We start from the raw sequence: 21910 nt of genomic DNA on the forward strand, positions 1-21910 counted from the left end.
TATCTCTGCTGCTGCTGCTGCTAAGTCGCTTCAGTCATGTCCGACTCTGTGCGACCCCAGAGACGGCAGCCCACCAGGCTCCCCCGTCCCTGGGATTTTCCAGGCAAGAACACTGGAGTGGGTTGCCATTTCCTTCTCCAATGCATGAAAGTGAAAAGTGAAGTGAAGTCGCTCAGTCGTGTCCGACTCCTAGCGACCCCGGGGTGCCGCTGCCTTCCCCGATCTTGTATCTCTATCTACTGTCTATTTTCAACACCGCAGCCAAAGTGACTCTATCAAGTTCTAAGTCACATCATGTTGTTCCCCTGCTCAGAACCTTCCTGGGGCTTCTCCACTTTGAATGATGGACTTACAAAGCCCGCACGTTTATAAACTGGCCTCCTTGCTATTCCTCAAACACCAGGCATATTCTCATACTTGCAATTCTAGCTGCCTGAAAAAAAAAACCCTAACCCCAAAATGGCTTGGCTGAATCTCTAAAATCTTTCAGATATTCATTCAAAGCCTTAAGGCATTACCTTAAGGGGAGATATTTAGGAGCAAGATTCCAGATGCCGAAGAGGCTAACTCTACAAATTACCATCCATTGTACTGACTTAGATAAACAGGGTCATGGCCGATATGGAAAGTAACTACAGCTATGATTCAAAGGCAGCTAGACAGACAGAAAGGATAATAAACACAGGTCAGTACCAGTATGATCACTAGAGTTTCAAAGACACACAAATATGAATGATACTACTATATCTTTTTTTATTAATTAGTGTATATCCAGTGCCGGATCACAGTATGTGCTCAAGAAATACTTAATGAGTAAAAAAGTCACTTTTCCTTGAGATTTTCCCTGATTCTATAGGCTCTTTTACCTTCTAATAATACACATATTTTTACTTATTGTCTTCCCAAGGGGGCAGAGATTGCTGCTGTAACTCTAGAACCCTGACTGGAATACAGTGGAAGCTCAACCATATTTATTGAATAAATTACTGTCCTAGAGTCCTTCCTGGAGAAAGCAATGGCACCCCACTACAGTACTCTTCCCTGGAAAATCCCATGGACGGAGGAGCCTGGTGGGCTGCAGTCCATGGGTCGCTAAGAGTCAGACATGACTGAGCGACTTCACTTTCACTTTCATGCATTGGAGAAGGAAATGGCAACCCACTCCAGTGTTCTTGCCTGGAGAATCCCAGGGACGGGGGAGCCTGGTGGGCTGCCGTCTATGGGGTCGCACAGAGTCGGACACGAATGAAGCGACTTAGCAGAGTTCTTCCTCTTTGGGGTCTTGCTGCTGAATGCATCTGATAAAGTAAACACAGGAGTCCCCACACTCAGGTAACTAGCCAGTGGCAGCAGGAACGCTTTTGGCTGCGGCAGGAGGCGGGTCCTTTCACTAAGTGCTGCAAAGCCTGGATAAAATCTAAAACCCTGGAGCTTTTACAGCTTTTCCACCCCTCTTCCTGGAGCTGAGGGTGAGGAAATGTTCACAAACCTACACTACAAACTGCAAGAAACAGGGATTCACAGGCTAATTATAACTAAATTAACCATTTCCAGCTATATATCTTGACAGACATTAAACCATCTATCCTAAGAGGAAAACTAGCTTCTGTCCTGAATCACAGACCCCAAACGGCTTCTGACTATGGTTGCTGTTTCATACCAAGAAAAAAATCCATTTTAAGTAACTGAGCTAATTTTTACTGAGCCAACACCCTAAACTAGATGTTACACAAGCTGAGGATACTATTTGTTTGTATTTTTAATTATTAGAAAGAAAAATCATTATTTATTTTACAAAAACATTTATATCTTGAAAGACTACAAAATGCCTTAGCTTTAAAACTCTATTTATCTTTTACTAGTTTAAGAATTCTTACAACTGAGGCATTCCAAGAAGTCTTCAGAATAATAAATTGCTTCTATACGTAGAAAAACTATACTTTTAAGTTTTTAAAAATCTGTCTGGACTATTACGTATCACTTCAGTGTACAGAGATTATTATTCCATATCGATCATTCTCTAAACCTAATGACTCTCTGTAGTGGATATTAAATCTCACCCAGTATCTTGCTGAAAACATTACTTTTCTGAAAAACATATTCTGACTTAATGTGTGAGATGTGTGCGTGCTCAGTCGTGTCCGACTCTCTGCGACCCCATGGACTGCAGCCCATCAGAACCTCTGCCCATGGAATTTTCCAGGCAAGAATACTGGAGTGGTTTGCCATTTCCTCCTCTAGGGCATCTTCCCAACCCAGGGATCCAATCCGCATCTCCTTCGTCTCCTGCATTGGCAGGCAGATTCTTGACCACTAGCGCCACCTGTGAAGGACAGGGAAGCCTAGTGTGCTGCAGGACGTGGGGTCACAGAGAGTCAGATATGACTGAGTGACTCAACAACAACAAAGCACTACCTATGCAACAGTCATTTAAAATTCAAATTAAAAATCACCCCGAGTGTAGCGAGTGGCGTAGGGGACAGGGTCGCCCCCGGGTCCACGATGCAGCCCCCGGATGAGGCCGCAGTATTTTCCTTATATGATCGGGCCCCATGGCTGACGGCGCCGCTGGCCCGGAGCCTGAGAGGATTATGAAAATGTGTCAGGAGAAATGGGGCCAGGGACCCGGGGGCTGGGAGGTTAGGGGGAGGCAGTTAGGCTAAGATTTGGGTGACGTTAGGGTGGTCCCTGCAAGCCCTGGTCGATGATGACGTGACCACTGCGCAATCTGAGTTCTGGGAACTAGGTGATGGAGCGTGTTCTGAGAACGGACTGAGACCGGAAAAAAAATAAAATAAAAAAAAAATAAAAATCACCCCAAGAGTCTTTGCTCAACCTTCCTCTTAGCATTACCTTAAAGGGAAAAGTTTAGGAGCAAGATTCCAAATGGAAGAAGCTAACTCTACAAATTATCATCCACTGCACTGATTTAGATAAACAGGGTCATGGCCCACATGAAAAGTAACTACAGCCATGATTCAAAGGCAGGTAGAGAGACAGACAGTGTGATAAACACAGGTTAATATCAGTATGCTCACTAGAGTCTCAAAGATACACAAATATGAATGATACTACTATATCCTTTTCATTGATCAGTGTATAGCCAGTGCCTGGTTCATAGTATGTGCTCAAGAAATACTTGCTGAGTAAAGAAATGAATGTACAGCCCTGACAAATTCAAGCATGCGAACCTCTCCTAGAGGTAGAAAAGAACTATGATATGTTAAAATGAGATTCTCTCAAGGCTACAGGATGTAGTCCTAATCAATGTTTCTAAAAGAAACATATACAGGGAAATCTGAAATTTTGGACTAACCCTGAGTATTTCTACTGCTTCAGAAGCCAAACTATCAGATTTGAAGGTACCCTTTTTTGTTGCTGTTGTTCTATTTTGGTTTTCTTCTGACCATGACACATGGCTTGTGGATCTCGGTTCCTTGACCAGGGATTGAACCTGGGCAACAGCAGTGAAAGCCCAGAATCCTAACCACTAAACCACCAAGGAACTCCTGGTACTGTGTTTTAGATGTGGACTTTAATTATTAATTAGCAACTCACTTGACCAGAACCTCCTGGAAAGCAGACAACATCTATGTTTGTTATTATGTACCTTGTCCTTAACACAGTGCCTGGCACCAACATTTGCTGAATGAATAAGTGACTGAACTGACACCATCCTGAAGTCCACTATAACATGTCATTCCTCAATACACTACACTCACAAATATGCCTCCTAATGTTCTACCCTGTATATATCCAACTAAATGCAGAGTTCCAGACAATAGCAAGGAGAGATAAGAAAGCCTTCTTAAGTGAACAATGCAAAGAAAGAGAGGAAAACAATAGATGGGAAAGACTAGAGATGTCCTCAAGAAAACTGGAGATACCAAGGGAACATTTCATGTAAAGATGGGCATAATAAAGGACAGACAGGGCAAGGACCTAACAGAAGCAGAAGAGATTAAGAAGAGGTGGCAAGAATACACAGAAGAATTGTACAAAAAAGGTCTTAATGACCTGGATAACCAGAATGGTGTGGTCACTCACCTAGAGCCAGACATCCTGGAATGTGAAGTCAAGTGGGCCATAGGAAGCATTACTATGAACAAAGCTAGTGGAGGTGATGGAATTCCAGTTGAGCTATTCCAAATCCTAAATGATGATGCTGTTAAAGTCCTGCCCTCAATATGTCAGCAAATTTGGAAAACTTAGCAGTTGGTCACAGGTTTGGAAAAGGTCAGTTTTCATTCCAATCCCAAAGAAGGACAACGCCAAAGAATGTTCAAACTACTGCAAAATTTAACTGATTTCACATGCTAGCAAGGTAGTGCTCAAAACCCTTCAAGCTAGGCTTCACTAGTATGTGAACCAAGGACTTTCAGATGTTCAAGTTGCTTTTAGAAAAGGCAGAGGAACCAGAGATCAAATTGCCAACATCCAATGGATCATAAAAAAAAAAAAGGCAAGAGAATTCCAGAAAAACATCTACTTCTGCTGCACTAAGCTGAAGCTTTTGACTGTGAGATCACAACAAACTGTGGAAACTTCTGAGAGATGGGAATACCAGACCACTTTACCTGCCTCCTGAGAAATCTGTATGCAGGTCAAGAAGCAACAGTTAGAACTGGACATGGAAAAACAGACTGGTTCAAAATTGGGAAAGGAGTACATCAAGGCTATATATTGTCACCCTGCTTATGTAACTTCTATGCAGAGTACATCATGTGAAATGCCTGCCTGAATGAATCACAAGTTGGAATCAAGATTGCTGAGAGAAATATGAAGATGATACTACCCTAATGGCAGAAAGGAGAAGGCAATGGCACCCCACTCCAGTACTCTTGCCTGGAAAATCCCATGGATGGAGGAGCCTGGTAGGCTGCAGTCCATGGGGTCGCGAAGAGTCGGACAGGACTGAGCGACTTCACTTTCCGTTTTCACTTTTATGCATTGGAGAAGGAAATGGCAACCCACTCCAGTGCTCTTGCCTGGAGAATCCCAGGGACGGTGGAGCCTGGTTGGTGGGCTGCCGTCTCTGGGGTCGCACAGAGTCAGACATGACTGAAGTGACTTAGCAATGGCAGAAAGCAAAGAGGAACTAAAGAGCCTTTTGATGAAGGTGAAAGAGGACAGTGAAAAAGCTGGTCTAACACTCAACATTCCCAAAACTGAGATCATGGTATCTGGTCTCTCACTTCATGGCAAATAGATGGGGAAAAAGTGGAAACAGTGAGAGACTTTATCTTCTTGGGCTCCAAAATCACTGCAGACAGTGACTGCAGCCATGAAATTAAAGAACACTTTGCTCCTTGGAAGAAAAGCTATGACAAAACTAGACAGCATATTAAAAAGCAGAGACATCACTTTGGTGACAAAGGTTCATATAGCTATGGTTTTTCCAGTAGTCATGTACGGATGTGAGAGTTCAACCATAAAGAAGGCTGAGGGCAGAAGAACTGATGCTTTTGAACTGTGCTGCTGGAGAAGACTCTTGAGAGTCCTTTGGACTGCAAGGAGATCAAATGAGTTGATCCTAAAGGAAATCACTCCTGAATATTCACTGGAAGGACTGATGCTGAAGCTAGGGTTCCAATACTTTGGTCACCTGATGGGAAGTACTGACTCATCTAAAAAGACCTTGATGATGGGAAAGATTGAGGGCAGGAGGAGAAGGGGATAACAGAGGATGAGATGGTTGAACAGCATCACTGACTCAATGGACATGACTTTGAGCAAACTCCCAAGAGACAGTGAAGGACAGGGAAGTCTGGCATGCTACAGTCCACGGGGTCACAAATAGTCAGACACAACTTAGTGACTGAACAACAACAACCAATGTCAAGTTGCTTTCACAACACAGAAAATGTCACGTTCGACTCTTCTGCGACCCCAAAGACTGTAGCCTGCCAGGTTTCTCTGTCCAAAGGATTTTCCAGGCAAGAATAGTGGAGTGGGTTGCATTTCCCTCTCCAAGGGATATTCCAGACCCATGGATCAAACATCTCCTATACTGCAGGTGGATTCTTTATTGCTGAGCTACCAGGGAAGCCCACAAGCAGAAATACTGAACACAGAGTGAAGATTAAGGTTGACCAGGACAAGAGTACAAAGAAAAGTGATCAGGATCTATCAGTTAGTACTGTTTGTAGCCGTTGCTATGCTATGAATGTATTTATAAAGCTTGTGTGTTTCAGTGGCCCTGTGTGCTAACAATGAGTCACTCTTGCAATTAAAATAAATATTAATAAGCTTATTTGCACAGTATATTTTCTATAAGCCTTGTAAGTGATGGTCCAAGAAATATAAAATTTTAGAAGCAAAATTAAGTCCTTAAATTGGCAAGTCTGACTCATGATTCTGTGCCGTGTTAAATCTTGCTCAGAGGCAAACATTCTATTATTTTGTTGTTGTTTAGTCGCTAAGCAATGCCCAACTCTTCTGCAACCTTGTGGACAGTAGCCTGCCAGGCTCCTCTGTCCATGGGATTTTCCAGCTAAGAATACTGGAGTGGGTTGCCATTTCCTGCTCCAGGGGATCTTCCTGACCCAGGGATCAAACCTGCGTCTCCTGCATTGGCAGGTGGATTCTTTACCACAGGGCCACCAAGGAAGCCCTCTATTATTTTAATACTAGCCAAATACGTTTGCTAAGTTTTTCCCAGTGCTTGTATTTGCTACAGATTGTAGTTCATTTAAGTATTTTTAACTATAGTTCAAGTATTTTAACAAAAGAAATGCAGAGGAGATGCAAATATTAGTACTGAACTATTATGCAGTATGTTTCTGCTGTTGTTTAGTGGCTAAGTTGTGTCCAACTCTTTGTGACCACATGGACTGTAGCACGCCAGGCTCCTCTGTCCTTCACTATCTCCTGAAGTTTGCTCAAATTCTCATCTAGTGAGTCAGTGATGCCATCAGAAGGCAGACAGAATGAAAACCACAATCACAGAAAACTAATCAAACTGATGACATGGACCACAGCCTTTCTAACTCAAGCCATGAGCCATGAGTGTAGGGCCACCCAAGACAGACGGGTCTTGGTGGAGAGTTCTGACACAACGTGGTTCACTGAAGAAGGGAATGGCAAACCACTTTAGTATTCTTGCCTTGAGAACCCCATGAACAGTATGAAAAGGCAAAAAAATAATAAAACCACAATCACAGAAAACTAATCAAACTGATCACATGGACCACAGCCTTGTCTAACTCAAGCCACGAGCCATGAGTATAGGGCCACCCAAGACAGATGGGTCATGGTGGAGAGTTCTGACACAACGCGGTCCGCTGGAGAAGGGAATAACAAACCACTTCAGTATTTTTGCCTTGAGAACCCGATGAACAGTATGAAAAGGCAAAAAGATAGGACACTGAAAGATGAACTCCCCAGGTTGGTAGGTGCCCGATATGCTACTGGAGATCAGTGGAGAAATAACTCCAGAAAGAATGAAGAGACAGAGCCAAAGCAAAAACAGCATCCAGTTGTGGATGTGACTGGTGATGGAAGTAAAGTCTGATGCTGTAAAGATGCAAATAACTGAATCATTGGAAAAGATCCTGATGCTGGGAAAGATTGAAGGCAGAAGGAAAAGTGGACAACAGAGGATGAGATGGTTGGATGGCATCACTGACTCAATGGACATGAGTTTGAGCAAGCTCGGGAGTTGGTGATGGACAGGGAAGCCTGGTGTGCTGCAGTCCATGGGGTCACAAAGAGTCGGACATGACTGAGCAACTGAACTGACTAACTGATGCTATCTAACCATCTCATTCTCTGCCACCCCCTTCTTCTTTTGCCTTCAATCCTTCCCAGCATCAGGGTCTTTCCAATGAAATTAATATGTTGTACACTATTTCAATAAAATTTTTTTTAAGATGTGAATATTGTCACAAACTTACTGTCTAAAATTTGAATTAGCAAAACAACATTGCTTTCAATGGCGAAGTCAAAATCATAGCAAGCAGACAGAATATTTTAATTGTTAATAAATAGAAAGAATAGGGATTTCCTTGGCAGCCCAGTCGTTAAGATTTTACCTTCCAACGCAGGGGGTGTGGATTCGATCCCTGGTAGCAGAGCTAAGATCCCACACACCTTTTGGCCAACAATCCCCAAAACATAAAATAGAAGCAATATTATAACAAATCCAATAAAGTCTTTAAAAATGGTGCACATCTCTGAAGAAAGAAAGAATGTATATATGAATAACTGAATCATTTTACTGTACAGCAGGAATTAAAACACTGCAAATCAACTGTTGATTTCCTTACAAATGATAGTCAAATAGGAAAGAAAACAAAAGTGAGGGTACTACAAATTGTAATACAACTTCATTGCTTTACCAGGTCGCTGCATTGAACACAAAGCCAATAATTTTAGCATCAAACTGGAAGCATTGGAAAGCTTGAAGATAGAGCTTTACTTCCTTCAATGTTCATTTATGTTTTCTAAAATGTGAAAATTCTTGTGGTGACTCATGACCTCTGCCTTTTCGATGATCTTCAGTTTGAATATAATGATAGAAGTACTATGACCTCTAAAAATATTACTCCTCCTGCTTTTTAAAATAAAAAAAAAAAATAAAGCATTATCAAATTAAAAAAAAAATAAATACAAATAGTTGCTAGAAAATAAAAAAGAAAACCTGTCTGTACAAAAAAAAAAAAAACAGAGTACAAGCTTATGCAAAGCAACATGTGCCCTAGTGGCCCCACCGAAGACGCTTTTGGATACACTCAACAATTCAACCAACATCAACAGAAACTTTCTATGTCTGAGACATCAGTCACAAAACAAAGACCAATACCATCAGCCATCAGATAGGGTAACTAATGCTTGTGTATTTAAAATTTTGTTTTAAAAATCACTTTTAAATATTAAATATCTGTGGTATCATTTTATAGTTTTTAAACTTTTTATTTAACATTTATTTTGTTAATATTCCCTTCTTTTAATATTTTATATTATCAGATACCTATTATATTAATTTTCTAATTCTGATAAATATCAATATTTTATGATTATGTAAGATATTAGGGTTAGGGGAAGCTGAGTGAAAGCATAGGGGAGCTCTACTATTTTTGCAACTTCTTTACAAATCCAAAATTAATGTAAAAAGTAAAAAATATTTCAAAGTTTATTATCAGCTAGAGAATAATTTTACATGTTATTAAGATACATAATCTAATATTTTGGTTCATAATAACACATGCATTTACTTCATATATATATATACACATAAAATCTCTGAAACTTTTAGTATAATCCTAACAGAAAAACTGTTCACTATTAATTTTTACAGTTATCACTATTATTAACAAAATATAAAGAGCCTTTAAGAAAATACAGAATAATTTATAACTTTAGGAATTACCAGGAATTCCAATTTCTTGTTTCAGAACCTCACAATTACTATCCTTCAGGAATTTGGAAACACTGGCTGACCACAAGCAACTGACAGAAATAAATGCAAATCCTCTCTGGAGTCATGTCTTAATTCATCTCAGATCTTGATATTTTCCAAACACTATGACTAGCACACAGAAAAAGATAACCAGACACATGATGAGTGTAGACCACATGAATGAGAACCATGTGACATTAAAAACACTCCCAGTAAGACTTAATACCTTGAAATTATCATCAGTTCAGTTCAGTCACTCAGTCATGTCCAACTCTGCGACCCCATGGACCGCAGCATGCCAGGCCTCCCTGTCCATCACCAACTCCTGGAGTTTACTCAAGGAGTTTACATGAGTTTACTCAAACTCATGTCCATTGAGTTGGTGATGCCATCCAATCATCTCATCTTCTGTCATCCCCCCCAGACTATAAAACAACTATCCTTACCATATGTATAGAAAATAAAAACTGAGCTGAAAGATACCTGCAGGAACAGAAAACTATAAAAGGTAACACATCAGATTTGGGGGGAAAAAAAAAATAGAGCTTCTAGTAAATGAGTCCTCATGACTTCATAATTCCAGAGTCTTAAGAAGGAGCCATATGAAGAATAGTATAAAGGCTATATACATTTATGTGTGAGCTCTCATGGAAATCCATACACCATCCTATACTTAAACTGAATCCATTCAGTGCATTCCCTGTTGGTCTAACTAGACTCACACTGATACCCATAAAATGGAGTTGAATGTAAACAAAAGAGTCATGTATATTCTGCTCTAAAACCACCAAGCACAAACCAGAGCCCCCAAGTGACTACAGTTCAAATAAATAAAGTCATACTCCTTCTTCCTATACTTAAGTCTTGCAATTAGAAGTGTTTCTTAAATATATTTTTTCTAATTTCTCAAACTCCTATTAAATACCTACCATACCGTACGCATAGCCAGGCATCTGCCCATTCATTTTCTTAGTAAAAAAAGAAGGAGCAATAGCTACAAAGAACCTAATTTTTTTTTAAATAACCTAATTTTGGCTCACCACTGGACTACTTTGCTACTATTAACTGTATCTAACAAGGAGACCAGCATCTTAGCACCAATAGTCCCTAGCTCCCTAGCAGTCCAAGTTCAAAGAAACAGTGGAGGTAGGAGATCTTCGAAAGCTCTGGAAGGTAGAGCAGAAACTTCAATTTCATTCAGTTAAACTCAATTCAACTCATCAAGTATTTACTGAGTCTACTACTTATGTTGAACACACCAGGTGTGTGGGAAACGTCACACCCACTATCACACAGGAGCTGTCTTCTCAATAGGCTTAAAATTTTCATGGAGAGGTATACAAATAACTAAATATTAATCAGGATTAGACAAATACTATATCAAAAGTTCTTTAAGGATTTCCCTCGTGGTCCAGTGGTTAGGAATTCATCTGCTAATGCAGGGGACATAGGTTCAATCCCTTGTCTGGGAGGATTCCATACACTGCGAAGCAACTAAGCCTGTGCGCCACAGCTACTGAAGCCCACTCACCCTAGAGCCATGCTCAGCAACAAGAGAAGCCACTGAAATGAGAAGGCTGTGAACTGCAAGGAAGAACGCCCCCACTCGCCGCAACTAGAGAAAGCCCACATGCAACAACGAAGACCAAATCCCGCCAAAAATACCTAATTTCTTAAAAGTTTAAAATTTTATGCCTTAAAGTTCAAGATTAGAGATTGTATGGGACTGTACTGGAGGGTTAAAGGCTGGTGTTCAAACTGATTAATTTCTGCCTCTTCCAAGGGACTGCTTATATTGCTGGATGTACTTTTTTATGAAAACAGAAAAAGACAACCTTAAGAGGCACTATCAGTGACTGCAAGAAATAAGTAATTTCATCATATTAGCGATTGATACAAATAATACACCTACTAAAAATCAATCAGTTCAACAGTAACACTGCCAATACTGTATATGGTGGAGTCAGATAAAGAAAAGTCTTTGTGATTAAGACTATAACCACCTACTGTGGGTCTTTCATTGTACAGAACTTTTAGAATTAAAAAAAAAAATAGAAGGAACACCAGCTGAATTATTAAATTAGTTCTGAAAAAGGTCAGTAGAACAGGACTTCCCTGGTGGGCCAGTGGTTAAGAAATCTGCCTGCCAATGTAGGGAACACGAGTTCAATCCCTGGTTGGGCAAGACTCCACGTGGCACGGAGGAACTAAGCCTGTGCAGCACAACTACTGAAGCCCACACACCTGGAGCCTGTGCTCTACAACGCGAGAAGTCACTGCGATGAGAAGCCTGTGCACCACAAGCAGGAGCAGCCCCGCTTGCCCCAACTAGAGAAAGTCCTGGCGCAGCAACGAAGATTCAGTGCAGCCAAAAAGAAAATAAATACACTGAAAAAAAGAAAGGTCAGTGGAATAAAAAAAGAAGAACAGTTTCATCCATTAGTACCTGTCCATTACTGGAATGTTGAATATAACATTTCTCTGGAACACTACTAATTCTAGAAAGTATCATTATTGAGAAATTATTGCCACCTGGAATTTGAGAGACTTTTGTTCTGCCACCTGTACATCTAATGCAAGAATGGTTTACAAGTGTATCTCAAAAACTGTATGTATAGAAGGTGATGGAGAATCTGAAGCTTGCTGTATCTTTGAGGATATAGCACTGAGCCAGTGTTCCCTTCGGATTCCTTTTTAGGCCCTCGGAAGTCATCAAGCTACCTGGCATTCCCCCAAGAGTTCCGATACTCATATTAAATGAACGCCCTCTTGAGGACATGTCTAAGGGCTCACCCTCGTGCTTTACCTTGAGAGCAAATGTTGCCGCTGCCACAAATGACCTGTGGGTCCAGTGACCTGGCTGGTCTCTAATTCATCACCCTGCAAGTGCTCCAGGACACCCTCCCAGAGTTGTACCCCTGACTTTGGAGTTCCCACAGAACTATGCCCACTGGCACAGCAATTCTTGCCTGAGCATATCTTAGACAGAGGTTTCCTTTCTTTCTGTAATCCATTTGCTTTCCATCTTTCAGAAAATTACTCAATTTCTGATCTTCCAATAATACTCTTTCTTCTTGGATTTTTTTTTTCATTCACTTTTAGAGATCTAAAGGAAAGTGAAGTTGCTCAGTTGTATCCGACTCTTGAGACCCCATGGACTGTAGCCCTCCAGACTCCTCCATCCTTGGGGTCCTCCAGGCAAGAATACTGCAGTGAGTAGCCGTTTCCTTTTCCAGGGAATACCCAGCTTTTATTTATTAGGATCCTGCAACTCCTAGATCCATAGAGTGCTTTTTATTACTGACTTTCTTAAGGAGATATAGGTTTAGAGCTTTCCAGCATGTATGCCAAAGGGCATGCAGTCATGCTCTCTCCTTGTGCCCTAGACCAGCTGCTGTTGTCTCACTCTTTTCCTACTTTATAAACTATTTCTTCTGGCAGTCTGGTGAATACAACTGGAGAATACACCAGTATTCTGGTGAATACAACTAAGTCCGTGCGCCACAACTACCAAGCCTGTGCTGAGAGCCCAAGAGCCACAACTGAAGCCCGTATGCTCTAGAGCCTGCACTCTGCGACAAGAAGAACTGCCACAATGAGAAGTCCCTGGACCACATCCAGAGAGCAGCCCATGCTCGCCAAAACCAGAGAAAAGCCCACACAGCAATGAAGATGCAGCACAGCCAAATAAATAAATAAAAAGCAAATTATTCCTTAGTTGTCCATCAAAAATGGTAACATATCCCTAAAAACTTGGGTAGGCTGTTACTTGGACTTGAGGGTATCAAGAAATAAGTATATACTATCTTCTAATCACTTACCTCTAAGTTGCTGGAGTTCCATGTTCAAACTCTCAATGTTATTCTCATAGAACTCAAGATTTTGAAGGGTCTCTGCCCTCAGTGATTCCTCTTGCTTCTCCTCCAGCAGTAAGTTGAGCTCTTCCTGAGCCCTGCGGCACATATCCAAGTCCTGTTCCATCTCCTGAATCCTCACCAAGACCAAGGGACACTGGGAAGTCTGGTCCAAAGTCTTGTCAACATTCTCCGGGCCCTCCTTTTCTAGGCTCTCCCAGCCAGGACGGTTACAGGTTAAGAGCTTGGGGGGTACTGCATTTGTTCTCTGCTGGGCCGAGGGAGGCAGGGGAGCTGGGCGAGAGGGTCTCATTGCCAGGGGTGGATCCAGTCTCAGGTTCTGGTCTCCCGGCACATGGGGAGGAGTAGATGATGGAGTACAGGGACGGGGTGGTGGGGGCCTTAGAGCTTTTCTCCTTTCGGGCAACTCCTGCTGAGTCATTAGCTTCGAGGAACCTCGGAAAATATCCTTTTCAGAGTTAAAGTCCATGATTGAAAAGTGGCGCAAGATTTTATCTGGTTCTGGGAAGGGCCCTGACAAGCTCTTCTCAAACTCTATCAGTTGCTGCGTCAACTTTGAATCCAGGTCCGTGCTGCCGTCTCCTTGTGACCGTGTCATGGCTTCCAGGGCGGGTGCCTTGTCTTGCAGACCAGGCTTCGTCTCTGATCTGTCTGGGGCGGAGCAAAAGCTGGAAGCACTTTCTTTGGGTGTGCAGTGCTTTTTCACACATCTTGCCAGGCCATGGAGCTGAGAGCTCAGCTGGCTGGGTCTAACTGCCCTGGAGGCAGTGAGGGAAGAGGCGCTGTGAAGAGGTGGCCCTGGCTTCTGCAGGGTTTTCGGCTGGGAGTATGAAGTTCTTCTGGGAGGTAGGCTGGAGTAGTCTCGAGTCCTTGCTTCTAGAGGAATAGAGTCAGAATACTGGTCTGGGCTTGGGTGGCTTCCTCCTCTCATAGAATAATACTGGTTTCTCTGCAAATCAGGATGAAAAGGTACTGGAGGTTGGGACGCAACACCATTGACGACCTCTGAAGGATCTGTCATGGAAGAGCATTTGACAAGAAGCTGCTCATGCCCCGCACCTGGGCTTCCCGGGGGCCCTCCTGAGGGATCTGTGTCCCAATGAGACTGTTTATTTTCTTCACACTCAGAAGTCAGGTGCTCCAGGGTAGAAGTGGGTGTTTCAGAAATAACACAGTTGGACTCCTCTGCTTTATACTCATGAAATTCATGTCTTTTTCCTTCTGCTTCTAAGGAGTTCTCTGAACAATCCAAAGGTGTGTCAGGAATGTTGGTGAGGTCGCTCTCCTGTGACAGATCCATGGTTTCCTCTACCCTTGTTTGAGGACATAACTTTACAAACCGGTAAGGAAAGATGCCTGTCCTGCCTTTCAGTGACCCTTCAAGCCAGCCATCTTCCAGGGTGCCCAGGATTCGGATTTTATCACCTACTTCAAAATCCAGCTCATTTGGCTCCAGGGCCTGGAATCTGTAAAGGGCAATTCCATAGGTGCCCGGCTGCTCACTGTCCTCTTCTGGCTCTTTCTCCTCTCCTGTACTGGTATCTATTTCACCGTTACTAATGCAGTCATCACAATTTCCAGAATTGACCGATTCATCCACAGTCCTCAGGGGCCCCAAAAGCTCTACAAAACCTTCTGGAAAAATGCCTCTTCGACCGTCTAGTTCCCCTTCAAACCAGCCTGGCTCAGGAATTCCAATAATGGTAATCACATCCCCTTCTCTGAAGTCCAGCTCCTCATCCAGCTGGGCAGAAAGCCCCATCAGAGCCCGGGCTTGTCCCATGGAATATTCGGGGATCTGGAGAAGAGCACTCTGTGAGTGCCACTGCCGACTCTGTGAGGAGAGGCAGAGCTCCCTAACACACGAGGATGGGAAGAAGCCCCGGGCACCCCAGCAGTTTCGGCCCTGCAGCCAGCCACCAGTGAGAGTGCCATCAAGAATCACTAGGTCACCTAAAGAAAGAAAAGAGAAGCAGAGATAATGACTTCCATTATCACCCCTGGAAGACAGTGGTATAAGTAATAGTGCAATTCATCATCTTAAACACCTACCAAATTCAAGGGAATGTAAGTCTAGGCATAAACACTTTTTGACAATTTAGTGACAATAGAGTGAACATTCCTATAAACCTGTGGTTTCCAAAATGTGGTCCTCAAAACCCTGGGGGTGGATCCCTAAGAATCTTTCAGAGGGTCTGTGAAGTCAAAACTATTATTTTTTTTTTTCACTTCATCCAAAACAATGTAATGTGGCAAACTGAATACTCATTTAAATAAAATAATCTAGATTTCTCCTATTTTTTAATTAAATTTTTAAAAAACTGTTGAGTGCATTGCATGGCTTGCAGGATCTTAGCTCCTCGACCAGGGATTGAACTTGCACCCTCAGCAGCGAAAGCACAGAGTCCTACCACCAGGAAATTCCCTAGATTTCTTCTACTAAACCAAATATTAAAGACATCTGCAAAAAATGTAAACAAATGTTACTATTCTTACTAAATTTTTTTGTTTAGGAAACTAGTTATTTTTCATAAAATGTTATTCATGTTAATATTAATATGCATTAAAAAAATAAATTGATAATTTAAAAAAATTCTCAGCTTTAATAGCTAATGTAAATATTAATAGACTCACAGAAGCAAGTACTCTTCAGGTTCTCAAAAATTCTAAGAATGTAAATGAATCCTAGGATCAAAAAGGTTGAGAAATGCTACTATCAACAAGTTTGTGCCACTGGATTTATTTATAAGTGATGGAGAACATATTCATTTCCACTAGAAACCTTTGAATAGATCTAATTGTTCACACTAAGTTATATTCAATATAAAAAATTAGCAAAGAAAGAAATCTTCAAAGTCCCTCCTGAACAATCCTTATCCTGAAAATACATCATAATGAAATTTTAAAAGAGTTTCAAGTAATCAGGACTTTGTTTTTTAAAATAATCAGTAATTTCAATATTGTTGTTTCAAGATATCATCACAAAATACACACTAAACAGTTAGCATCTGTCTTGCTGCTGAAGAAGGCGAGGAGTGGAAAAGACAGGGCACAGTGCTTGTTTCTGAAAAAAAAGAAACTAAAATTCAACCTATTATGATTCACCCCAGTGAACAAATTCCTCTATTGTTTTGCAGCAAACTTTTAATTTTCTAATTATGAACTATTCATTTTGTAGATTATCGATTTTAATTTTTTTTTAACTTTCTTAACATTTAAGTCAATCTCCCTTTCATGAGTAGGGGTGATTAAGGAATGCAACTGGACCAAGTGAAATAAGACCAGGAGAGCCAAGCACCTGGCAAAATCATGAGGCCTTCTATAGTCAAGCATACTTGAATGCTGGATTATCATTTAGGGTATCAATTTATACGCTCTTTTTATAAAAATTAAGTCTATCTTCTTACGAAGTGAATTAGATGCAATACTGACAGGTACCACGTCTCTTTTTTGTTTCAAAAACCTGATATAATGCCTTTCACACAGCAAGCACTCAATGTCCTCATTATTAGTGAAGATTCTTCAATTTCCCAATAAATATATCTTCCCTCCAAAACTAGCTCCATGCTGTCAATTTCCTTTTGTTCTGTAATTTCTCTCCTTTTGTTCTGTAATTTCTCTCAAAACATTTATTCCATTCATCACTTGCTCGTTGCTACCATCTAGTCCGACTCTCATCATCTCTTTCTTTTAAAACTTTCCCCAGACATTGTCTCTTCCAATCTACCAAACTAAGACTATAAACATACCAATTTTATCATATTCTTCCCCTGCTCAAATGTTTACCATGGGACATGAAGGCTTCTTCCTATTAACCAAGGCTTTTTCTATAATAATCCTATTCTTACTACCTGAAATATATTAAAAGAAAATAAGCTTGCTCTGAATGTTCTCCAAAGAGGTTTAGTTACTAAGCTACCAAAAGAAAGTGTTCATGAAAGTCACTCAGTCGTGTCTGAGTCTTTGTGATCCCATGGACTATACAGTTCATGGAATTCTCCAGGCCAGAATACTGGAGTGGGTAACCTTTCCCTTCTCCATGGGATCTTCCCAACCCAGGTATCAAACCCTGCATTGCGGGCAGATTCTTTACCAGCTGAGCTACCAGGGAAGCCCAAGCTACCAAAAGGCTGTTCTTATGTTTTCACCTCAATGCAACCTGGCATTCACATCCAGATACAACCTCCCCCTGCCCCATCCCCAGCTATCCAGTATTATCTCACCTCTGAGAATCTAATTCCACACAAGGGGACTTTGCCTCCTAAACAAGCCTCTCCATCCAAAACCTTAGCATATTTCTCTAATAAACTTTAAAGGTCTGCACACATCTTGGTCATCTGTAGTCTACTAAAGAATTTACCACTTACATCAACAGTTTTGACACTTGTATATTTATAGACTATATTGCTCCTAATGTGAGATTTTTGCATTTAGTGGTAGGCACTAAATCACTCTCACTGATTTCATACTGGTTTGCTTAGATGTTCCTGAAAAATAGGGTCTTTGTCTTGTATTTCTATTTTCCCTTTAATTTCTGATTCAATATCCCATTGGTCAGAGCTTGGGGTCCTGAGAATTACAAGCGACTTTTCCCCATTCCAACAGGACCACAGAAGAAACTCACTGGAGACATGGCTACTGTTCAGACACAACAAGCCTTTTAGTGACCAAGAATAAAAGTGTGCCGTAACTCCCACTCTATTGGCTTTGAAATGAACTGGCTTTTTTAAAGCTGCAGAATCAGAATATTTTCTTGTAATGCCAGATCTCTATGAAATCCTTACAGTAGGATTTGTTTCCCTATTTTCTGTTGAGTGACTGTTTTGATAGGCTTTACTATCTGCAGACTGTCATTCTGTTGATTATTTCTATATAATAAAGGTGAATTTTTTTTAAAGTCACAATTTAGTCCCTAAAAAGCACTTCAGAGATAACTTTGTTGAATAATTTTATTTTATATAGCCCTGTTATTGAGTTTTTTGCATTCTGATAGTTTAGGAATGGAGGCTACTTGGTGGTCATTTTTAGACTTCAAAAACAACAATACAAGGAACTCCTGGAATACGGTGACCAGATTTTGAGAATAGAAAAATAGGAAGTGGGGTGACTCTTAGGGTAAGCCTGAGCCTTTTATTTATGCACAATTAATCCCAGTCACCACAGTGCTTGTTGCTTCTGGTTAAATTTTTATTTTATATTTGAACAAGAAATGCATTAAGAATAAGATGATAAGAAAGTCCTAGAGTCTGAATATAAGTAGTCTGGCTCTGCAGGTTTTAGGTCCTCACTGAATCCTAGTGCCCAGGGACTCTGTGCTCTATGCAGACTGACCACACTCTTTACCTAGGCTTCCACATGAGCCATATCAGAACCTTAATCCTGATATCTCACGCACATGACACCAGAAATTTATGACACAAGTGCTTTAACTGATAATTATCATTTATCTATTTATAAATAAATTTATCAATTTAATTTGTATTGGTATTTTTTGGGGGTAGGGAGGTAGTCTAGAAGCATGGGGTTGTAAGCAAGGAGTAGGCATTCCGTATTGTATAAGGCAATTAAATATTTCATCACTCTAACTTTTTTTTTCCTCTTTCACTGTCTTTTCTTTGCCATACTCTCATTTTGTTTTTTGTTGTCTCTCTCTTTTCCCCACTCTGTATTTTTAGGATAGCACTCGCATTGATCTTTCTAGGAGACAAAGTTGTTTCTGAATTTAAATATAACTCCAACTATAGGGAACAGACCAACACAAACGGGAAGCTTCAGGGGAAGGAGAAAGGGTGACACCTGCTGGCAGAACCACTGGTGGTTTTCATTCCAAACAGAATCTCCCTGGAAAATGCAGACACACACAAAACTTCACACAATTATCAAGAAACGAGGCCCCTGAAGCACATTTATGAGCTCCAGGATGAGAACCACAAAATGGCTAATTCTTACTGAGTGCTTTCCCTGTGCCAGATGCTTTAATGTATAACCTCATTTAGTCCTCGCGACTACCCTGAGGTAGGTGCTATCATTTGTAGATAAGGACACTGAGACCAAGAGAACTTAAGTAATTAAACCAAAGTCAATAGCTACTGAGTTGTGAAGCTGGATTTAAATCTAGGGACATCAGAATTCTCACCCCCTAAACTATACTGCCGGCTTGGCTCTAACTATATATATTTATTAATTATATATATATATAAACAATGTAATTTTATAGTTAAAATAAATATACTTTTTCTCTTATTTCAGTGATACTTCTGAAAGGTAAGTAAATAACAACTGAAGGCAGCATGGTAAAACAAAACAGGTCTCAAACATTATCCCACATGCTCTTAAAGGTTTCCAAATCCCTCGCGACATACATTAAATCACAGAAGAGGAGATGCTTCACTGCTACACTGAAGGATCAAAGGAAAGGTAAGGAAACAACAAGGAACTGGATTAAGAGTACTAAAGTACTAGGGATAAAGGAATGTATACACTCACGAGCGGAGACATGGATCTTCATAAACCATATGTAGTATAAAACAATAGAAAATCAAAGGAATTAAAATCACTTCTGTGTCTCATACTAAGATTCCCCCAAAATTAAAAATTGTATACATATACCTAACTTCCTCATCTTCAAAGGCTATATGTCCTAATCGGAAGACATACAGAACAAAAAGATGTGAAAAGCACAGAAGGAAACAGAGCTGAATAGTCAGCATGTTAACTGGCAGACAGCAAAGTATCACAGAAGAGAACAAGCTAAAACCATTAATAATTAACAATATATCTCTTTCCCTATGCATCCGCTGCTCAGCACTCTTTCCTTTTGGGCTCTGCTTATGTTTTTAAGGGGCTTCCCAGGTGGTGCTAATGGTAAAGAACCCACCTCCCAGTGGGAGGAGACTTAAGAGACTTAGGTTTGATCCCTGAGCGGGGAAGATTCCCTGGAGAAGGGCATGGCAACCCACTCCAGTATTCTTGCCTGGACAATCCCACAGACAGAAGAGCTCCTCAGGCTTGTTACAAGCTAGTTAAGATAAGATCTACAGGCTCCAGGATCCAGCCTGGCCCTGAGTCAGTCTTCGGAGAGGTGACGTGTGGCTGAAAGGCCCACACCAAGGTCTTCCTGAGAACCTCTTGGTGGCCCTGGGATTCCTGAGGTGGATTTTAACTTGAAAGCAAGTTCACAACACATCAGTCCACTCTTCTCAAGGCAAGCATTCAGCAGAAAATCTGTTTAGTATCTAAGACAACTTTGTGCTCAGTCTCTCAGTCATGTCCAACTCTTTGAGACTCCATGGTCTGTAGCCCACGAGGCTCCTCTGTGCATGGGATTTTTCAGGCAAGAATGCTGGAGTGGGCTGCCATTTCCTTCTCCAGGGGGATCTTCCTGACCCAGAGATCGAACCCACATATTCTATGTGTCATGCTGTACATACTGTACATTCCCATATAGTATACTGTTAAACACAGAATAATAGATAACAAAGTCGTATCAATGTTGTTAGCCACTGGGCTCTGGCCCTTTCTCCACACCTCTGACTGGTCTGACTGATGTGAACTCAACCCTCCAATGGAAGAACTGTGAGTATGAGCAGATAAGGTTCCCTACTATAACATCTTCCTCTATTTCTGTCTTCGCAACACTGATTAGCAAAAATGTATTCAGAACAGAGGCAGAGCTCAGTGTAAAGTGAAGACAAGAAACTCGGACAATTGATTTTGAGGATTAAGGTCAAAGTCCACTTTTCCTTTCTTCTCACTGAATAAAGGTTAGGGAGTTTGCTTGGTCTCTCTCCCCACCTCTATGAGTACTCTCTCTCATATATGTACATGGTTTAAGAAATTAAGCCCATTTCAGGACTTCCCTGGTGGTCCAGTGGTAAAGAGACTGTTTCCATTGCAGAGGGCATGGGTTTGATCCCTGGTAGGGAACTAAGATCCCACACGCCATGAGGTATGGCCCAAAAAAGAAAAGAAAAGGAAATTAAGTCTTTCCCCTTAGTGCCATACTCAAAAAAGTAATAATATTAATATATCCAATAAATCATACAATTCTGATGACTGCTGTGAGTCACAAAACTGCACTGATCATAAGCTTCAGTTCGTGGAACACTACTGGTTGCTGTGCTTATGCAGAAATGTATGGACATACATACGTGTGCTGAAATGGTTTAGTCACTCTTTACACACTCAGGCTTCCCTGGTGGCTCAGAGGTTAAAGCGTCTGCCTGCAATGTGGGAGACCTGGATTCAATCCCTGGGTCAGGAAGATCCCCTGGAGAAGGAAATGGCAACACACTCCAGTATTCTTGCCTGGAGAATCCCATGGACGGAGGAGCCTGGTGGGCTACAGTCCATGGGGTTGCAAAGAGTCGGACACGACTGAGCAACTTCACTTTCACTTTCTTTCAAGTCTATCAGAGTACATGAAGCGGGAAATACTTGAAATATCACTGAGACATGACTATGACTATCTGTTTAAAACCACTTCCTTTTAAACTTGTTCTGATGAGAACTTTAATAACATTACCTAATAGTTGGGTAGCAATGGGAATGTTTTGCATCTGTGCCTTAATTTGCATACCACAATTCCTGCTTTATTATCGTACATTAATAAATAAGTCTTAGTACCTAAGACTTG

General features: G+C 41.1%; 1 protein-coding gene and 2 non-coding genes across 5 annotated transcripts in view; 2 read left to right on the forward strand and 1 right to left on the reverse strand.

Moving 5' to 3' along the window:
- DNMBP (dynamin binding protein) overlaps window positions 1-21910 on the reverse strand; it is a 117115-nt gene that overhangs the window by 58879 nt on the left and 36326 nt on the right. For all 3 annotated transcript variants that reach the window (XM_019952983.2, XM_070780628.1, XM_070780629.1), the window contains one exon: window positions 13222-15228. In XM_019952983.2, coding sequence (XP_019808542.2) covers window positions 13222-15228 — 2007 coding nt within the window. The remainder of the gene's footprint in view (window positions 1-13221; window positions 15229-21910) is intronic.
- LOC139180059 (small Cajal body-specific RNA 17) lies at window positions 2489-2631 on the forward strand. Its single transcript, XR_011564403.1, has one exon. It is a non-coding gene; the product is annotated as a small Cajal body-specific RNA 17 (non-coding RNA).
- Window positions 2699-2781, forward strand: LOC139180054 (small Cajal body-specific RNA 18). The gene has a single exon (XR_011564398.1). It is a non-coding gene; the product is annotated as a small Cajal body-specific RNA 18 (non-coding RNA).

Source organism: Bos indicus, chromosome 26 (genome assembly GCF_029378745.1).
Source record: "Bos indicus isolate NIAB-ARS_2022 breed Sahiwal x Tharparkar chromosome 26, NIAB-ARS_B.indTharparkar_mat_pri_1.0, whole genome shotgun sequence".
Taxonomy (NCBI): Eukaryota; Metazoa; Chordata; class Mammalia; order Artiodactyla; family Bovidae; genus Bos; species Bos indicus.